The sequence below is a fragment of the Populus alba genome, chromosome 10 (genome assembly GCF_005239225.2).
Source record: "Populus alba chromosome 10, ASM523922v2, whole genome shotgun sequence".
Classification (NCBI taxonomy): domain Eukaryota; kingdom Viridiplantae; phylum Streptophyta; class Magnoliopsida; order Malpighiales; family Salicaceae; genus Populus; species Populus alba.
In genome coordinates this window covers 11,385,427-11,391,776 of record NC_133293.1, presented here as the reverse complement: position 1 = coordinate 11,391,776, position 6,350 = coordinate 11,385,427, and the positions used below count along the sequence as shown (strand labels likewise).

The 6,350-nt window shown below is 36.7% G+C and overlaps 1 protein-coding gene across 1 annotated transcript; it reads left to right on the top strand.

Annotated features, from left to right (window-relative positions):
- Positions 1-2,654: 2,654 nt before the first annotated feature.
- Positions 2,655-5,228, top strand: LOC118046525 (gibberellin 2-beta-dioxygenase 6). The gene is made up of 3 exons (XM_035055466.2): positions 2,655-3,358; positions 3,795-4,116; positions 4,464-5,228. The coding sequence occupies exons 1-3, from the start codon at positions 2,865-2,867 to the stop codon at positions 4,692-4,694; spliced, it is 1,047 nt and encodes a 348-aa protein (XP_034911357.1). The 5' UTR covers positions 2,655-2,864; the 3' UTR covers positions 4,695-5,228.
- The last annotated feature ends 1,122 nt before the right edge of the window (positions 5,229-6,350 follow it).

Here is a 6,350-nt window from a genome sequence, read left to right as displayed (position 1 = left end):
TATAGAAATATTGATAAAAACATGTATTAATTAGTAATGTGAACTAAACAAATTATTAGTGTCTACCTAATTAGCTATCATTGGTTTAGTTCAAACATATTCAATCTATTTTAATAGTACCCTTAAATCATTATTAATTTTTAATTTTCTTAAAAAATTCAAATTCCTTCAAATTTACCTAAATTTTCAACTTAACATAAAATTGACAAAATATGAAATGTATTCATTAAATAAGCCATTATTTATTTTATTATAAAACACTTAAGTTACAAAATCAAACTCAATTTCATCAAATGAGAAACAAATATAATTTTTTAAAATCTCAAAGAAACTTTAAACATGTACAAATCATACATTCATACAACAAATCTCTATAGGAAAAAAGCTATAAAACAAGTAAACACATAAACAAACTACATATATTACATCAAAATGCTAAAAAAAATAACATTTTAAAAATGAATTTCAACAAAAAAAAGATAGTTTTCCTTACTTGATATGGTGAATCTTCAAAAAAAAAAAAAAACTTAACCTGAACAAGAATGCTAACAGATTAAGTGTTAAAATGTCCGGATTTGTGAGCATAAGAGCTTGATTTGTGAAAAAATAAGAGGGTGTTGTGTGTGTTTTTTTTTTTTTTTTGCTGAAATAGAAATGAAGAATAAGAAGAAATGAAAGAGTGGGAAAGGGGGGTCATCTATCAAGTTATAATTCAAATATTATCAATGGATTCACCGACAAGTATTAGCGACGGGCATATTTTCTCGATAATTCCATCTATAATAATGATACATTATTTTTTTTATTCCTTAATTTTCAAATATTGTAATTTTCTCGGTAGTCACCAATAAAAAAAATTTTCATCAGTGACTGCCAAGGGAAATGGTGAGATAATATTTTATTGGTAAATATCATTGTAGTTTAATGATAGAATTGTTTTTGTCAATATTTTTATTTGTATTTAATAGTTTTTCGGTAGTGTAATTAAAAATCAGGTTAGAAATATTTTTTTAATTTTCAAATAATCAAATGTATATGTCTGGTCAACTCGGTAATTTCATAATGCAATGTTACAGCGATGATTTAAGATTATTGTTGCCTTTCCCCGGATTATATCCAAAGACACCGGGGGACATTATCATGACCCGGTGATCAGACATACCTAAAAAGACGTTTGAAGTTTAAGGAACATTGGTTGTTGTTTTTTAACCACTTTTGATTTTGTTGAAAAACGAGGTGGAAAGATTCTAATAATCATCTCTTTTAATTTGCAGATACCGCGACACTCCTCTGTTGCTTCTTGGAGTTTACTTAAGAAATAGAGACATGATGAGGCATGCATGCCACCATTTTTATATAAAAAAAGAAAATATTGAGATGCTCTTACAAGCTTTCAGCTATTAACATTACAGTTCATCTCTCAAAGTCCTGTTAAAGTGGATCATTCACGTCATAGCTATGGAATTTACTTGATCTAGAATTTGAACTCCTATGATTAAGGAGACTTTTGGTGATATTCTCTTATTAAGCTTTTCACCACTGACATTAAAGTTCATATCTCAATTCTATCCAAAATAGATCATCCATATCAAAACTAGGAGATAAACGAATATCTTATCATTCATATCAAAACCATGAGATTCTGAAGATTTAACTCCACATAATCTAATTTAAAATCTGAATCCAAGTGATGAAGGAGACCATAAACGAAAGATCACATAGAAATATTTTATATGGGGTGCAATAGAATAGTTTAGCAATAATGAGGGAGAGGACTGAGAGGAATATAGTATCTGCCAAAGGCTTTAAGGTTTAGCCAATTAGCAAAAGGAATTGTGAGTTTAGCAGCTATTCAATCAAATCAATATGGTCTTGATGCGATATCACTAGTTTTATCTGCTTGCTTTGCTCTTCTTCTTTTTTATTGTTTCGTGGGTGTATTTTGAAGGATATTGTCTGAGTTGATTTTTCGATTGCCATGCCTCATCTTAAAATAAGTGAGGAGAGGAGCATGGCTAGATAATTTTTTTGCTAGTTGAGTTGCTATGTCCATTCACGGCTCTGGTCCTATTTCAACTGTTAAACGGTAAACTGACGTGTGGGAGAAACTCATTAAGGACTTACTGTGCACGCACCATGCTCCATGAGCCACGAGCCAGGCGCGCAATCGCTAAATAGTTGAGGCATGAGCAATGCAAAAGACCTGCTCTCTCTTATACTTGCTTCGAATTCAAGGCCTGCTGCCTCTTCTACTTTGCGAATTGTTGGAGCAAAAATAAATAGCTAGATTTGAAAAGCTTGTTTTCTCCTTGGAAATGACTAATTGGGAATACTTTTCTACACACTTCTGAAGTTCCCTCTTTTACTAATGGACTTGAATTTATGAACAGTGCAACTGTTTGATTTGAAAAAAAAAAAAAAGAAGGTAAAATGTATGTGAAGGATTGTTTTTTTACTTTCGAAAAGTCCAAAGTAACTCCTTGTTGTCATTTGGAAAGGCAAAAACATGGAAAATCTTACAGGAAAGGCCCCTACCAATTAAGTAAAGCACTTTTCAACAAAGTCAAAAAAAAAAAACAGAAAAGAAGGAAAGAAGACAGGTTAGGTTTGGTTTCCATTCATTTTGTCACTTCCTAGTCCCTCGCTGTTAAGCTTTCTCATTTCCACCTTAGTTTTACTGTATCTTTGTTAAGACTCAGTCTCTCCCTCTCTTTGACAATTCCAGAGTGAAATCCTCTATTTGTGACAACTGTCACGATTTAGGAGCTCTCTCTTGTTCTCTTCTCTTTGTGTTCCTTGTCCTCGCCAATTCCTCCCCCTTGGACTCTCTATATAAGACGCACTTGCCACCTTCGAATCCCATCATGCACGATCTTACAAGCCAACCAATAACTATGATTGATTCAAGCCCACCTCTTCAACACCATTATGGAGAGCTTACACGCCTCCCACCCCAAATTCCTACACTTGAATGCAATGACCTCCCAAGTGGTGGTGCTGTCATGGAGGAATATTGCCAACTCCCATTGATAGACCTCAGCTGTCTAAATAGCACCAACGAAAGGGAACGGCTAGCTTGTGCTGAGGCTATATGCAGAGCTTCGTCGGAGTGGGGATTCTTCCAAGTAGTGAACCACGGTATAAGCCCCGAGCTAGTTCGGAATATGAGGAGGGAACAAGTGAAGTTGTTTCAGACACCTTTTGATAAGAAGGCTACTTGTGGGGTTTTGAACAACTCTTATAGATGGGGAACCCCAACAGCTACTTGTCCAAAGCAATTCTCTTGGTGTGAAGCTTTCCACATTCCTCTCTCGAGAGTTTCTGAGCAAGCTTGCTATGGGGAGTTTAGCTCTTTAAGGTACTACTCTATTTTCGCTATGTTCTAATTTGGTCTCTCCACCAGTTTGCCTCTAGAAATAAACTTCAACAGTACAGCTCTTGACTTGCAAAGCCTACGTCCTTGACTAGCTCTGTCATCTTTTTCTCATAGACAGTCACCAAAACTTTTACGGTTGGTTTCAATTCATTCTCAAGTCTAAAAGAGTTTCATGCGCTCTTTTCCCTACATGGTCAGGAAAAAAACTTCATTTTCCCAAGTGTACAACCCCAAGCACCATGTTCTAGTCCCCGTGTTCTGTTACCACCCACAACGTAACCAGGCAATTAAAATATAAAGTATCTTGATTAGCTTCAGAAGCCTTCCTAACAGTCATTGAAATCACCGTTTCTTCTAAGATGCCTATGTTATTATCTGGTAGCTCGTTTCTAAGTAACTTGATGGCTTGTATCAACAGGGAAGTGATGATGGAATTTGCAGCAGCAATGTCAAAGCTATCAAGGGTGCTGGCAGGGGTCCTAGCAGAAAATCTAGGCCACCCAAGAGGAGTGTTTGAAAACATTTGTCAAGAAATCAATTGCTTTCTTCGGTTGAATCGCTACCCAGCCTGCCCTATATCCTCAGAGATTTTTGGCTTAGTGCCCCACACTGATAGCGATTTTCTAACAATCCTTTCTCAAGATGAAGTTGGAGGGCTGCAACTTATGAAAGATTCCAAATGGGTTGCTGTAAATCCGAATCAAGATGCTCTTATAGTCAACATTGGAGATCTTTTCCAGGTAAAATTCAAATTCTATATTCAGTTCTCTTTAGCCTGCATTTCAAAGCTAAGATTAGACAAAGTGTCCCATGTAACTGATTAAAAAATGCCGAATTGCCTGCTTTTGTTCGTGGACGTGGACATGAAGACTCACAGCAACGATAATATTCTGATGATTGCTATTATAATTGTACATCAACCCAACCCTTGTGCTACCAGCCTAGTACATCGTATTTTGACATTTAATTTTTGTCCGACCTGCCTAAGCCAACCTAGTTAATGAATTTGAATTCCTAGAATACTATAAAGTCTGCATCTGATGTTGTATATGATTGTTAATTTGTCTACTGTAAATGCGAATATCAGGTATGGAGCAATGATGTCTACAAGAGCGTGGAGCATAAAGTCGTGGCTAATGGAAAAACGGAGAGATATTCAATCGCCTACTTTCTGTGCCCCTCTTTTGACTCATTGGTAGGCAGCTGCATGGAGCCTTCTATATACAGAAAATTCACTTTCGGAGAGTATAGGAGCCAAGTCCAAGAAGACGTCAAAAGAACGGGCCGTAAGATAGGCCTTCCAAGATTTCTACTTTAACACATATCGTCGATAAAAAAAGATGTTCAGCATTTAGGTATCAAAACACAACATTCGAAGCAGCTGAATAGAGAGGCAGGAAAGAACTAAACCAAGGCAGTTTGATAAAAAAGACCGAAGTCCACCAATTGTCACATATGTTCATATTGACTTGTCTTTGACTCAAACAAGAAAAGGAGAAATATATATATATATATATATGTATGTAACATGTATGTATATGTATTATGCATGTTGAAGTCGAGTCTGATTCCGCTAGTTTGTGCATGGATGTAGTTAAGCCCTTGAGTTTATACTTCAGTTTGTTAAGCAGAGGCTCAGACCCGAGTAGACCATTCCAGAAATAGTTCTATAAATGGTTCAAGATCTTGTAACCAAGTGGCCCATCAACGGCCCACTCTTATAAGTGATTTTATTGCTTGGATTGACGAGCCTCCCCTAGAGGTTTGCTCTCTCCTAGTTAAGATTGTACCAATTTGTAGTAGCTACCTTACGAATCTATATATATATGGCTGCATCTGTAGAATAGAAAAATATCGTGTTCCCTTTTCTTTTTCCTATGTTATATCCTTTTTCCTGTGTGCTCCAAGGCTTAGATTATGAAAGAAAATCTAGGAGTAGTGTTGTGGTAGTGGTAGAGCCGTAGAGGCTTGGACAACTGAAATTGAGATTTGAGTAGTGTTGTGGTAGTGGTAGAGCCGTAGAGGCTTGGACAACTGAAATTGAGATTTGCCAAGATCGCATATGCAATATGGAATATTTAGGCGTGAGGTTACCATTTCAAGTTAACAAACACCATCATTACAGTGGAAAATTGGGTCTGCAGGGGGGGGCAATTCAAGAAAGGGGAAAGCCGCCTCCAATGAATTTGACTAGAACACTTTCTAGTGGCAAACAACCATGTCTAAAGTGGAAATCACAAGTGTTTCAAACCACTATCTGAAAACATGAACCACATTCCCATATACAGCAGTAACAGCTGTGCTCGTGCTAGCATTGTCCTGACCATGCTTCCATATCGCACTTTCTTTCAGAGTGGGAAACTTTTACCTAAAAAATTAGTTTCAGGCTCTGCCAATCTAAAATTGAGCATCTTCATATGGCGTTTTCAAACGACCCTGATTTGCACCTGTTAACTAACAATAACGCTCTCTCAAAGCTTTTCATGTATGACTTATATAGAACGTCGTGGCTTTAACTTCACAAGAAGCCACTACACCCTTTCTCTCTCAGCAGCAGGCAAAAACCAATTCTCCATGCTTGTCCTTGAATCATGCCACCCGTTATTATTTACGTACTGCGAAGGCCTAAATTAATCATAGCCTTTTAGGTGTCAATGATCGAACTACAACTAGGTGCCGTTCACAACTTTTGTGATGAATAGAACCTCTGAAAACCCTGTCCCTGAGCTTTATCAACAACCAATCATTTAGAGTGCACTCAAATCCAAACTGCCTATAGCCCTCAAAAAAATCCTACAAATATGCTTCATCTCAGGAGCACCATCCCACTTTTACTCTTCTCAGACTCAGGCCATCACTTTGTTTCAAAGGTGCTGATTATAGCAGCAAAAAATTGTTGAATTATCCTTTTAGAGATTGTTTTCTAAAAGAAAAGGAGGCAGATCTGAATAGGATTAAGAGGCAAGCTTTGTTG

Coding starts and splice junctions, on each gene's coding strand:
- LOC118046525 (XM_035055466.2), top strand. CDS start 2,865: ATGCACGATCTTACAAGCCAACCAATAACTATGATTGATTCAAGCCCA. Junction 3,359..3,794: donor GGGGAGTTTAGCTCTTTAAG/GTACTACTCTAT, acceptor TTGTATCAACAG/GGAAGTGATGATGGAATTTG. Junction 4,117..4,463: donor ACATTGGAGATCTTTTCCAG/GTAAAATTCAAA, acceptor TGCGAATATCAG/GTATGGAGCAATGATGTCTA.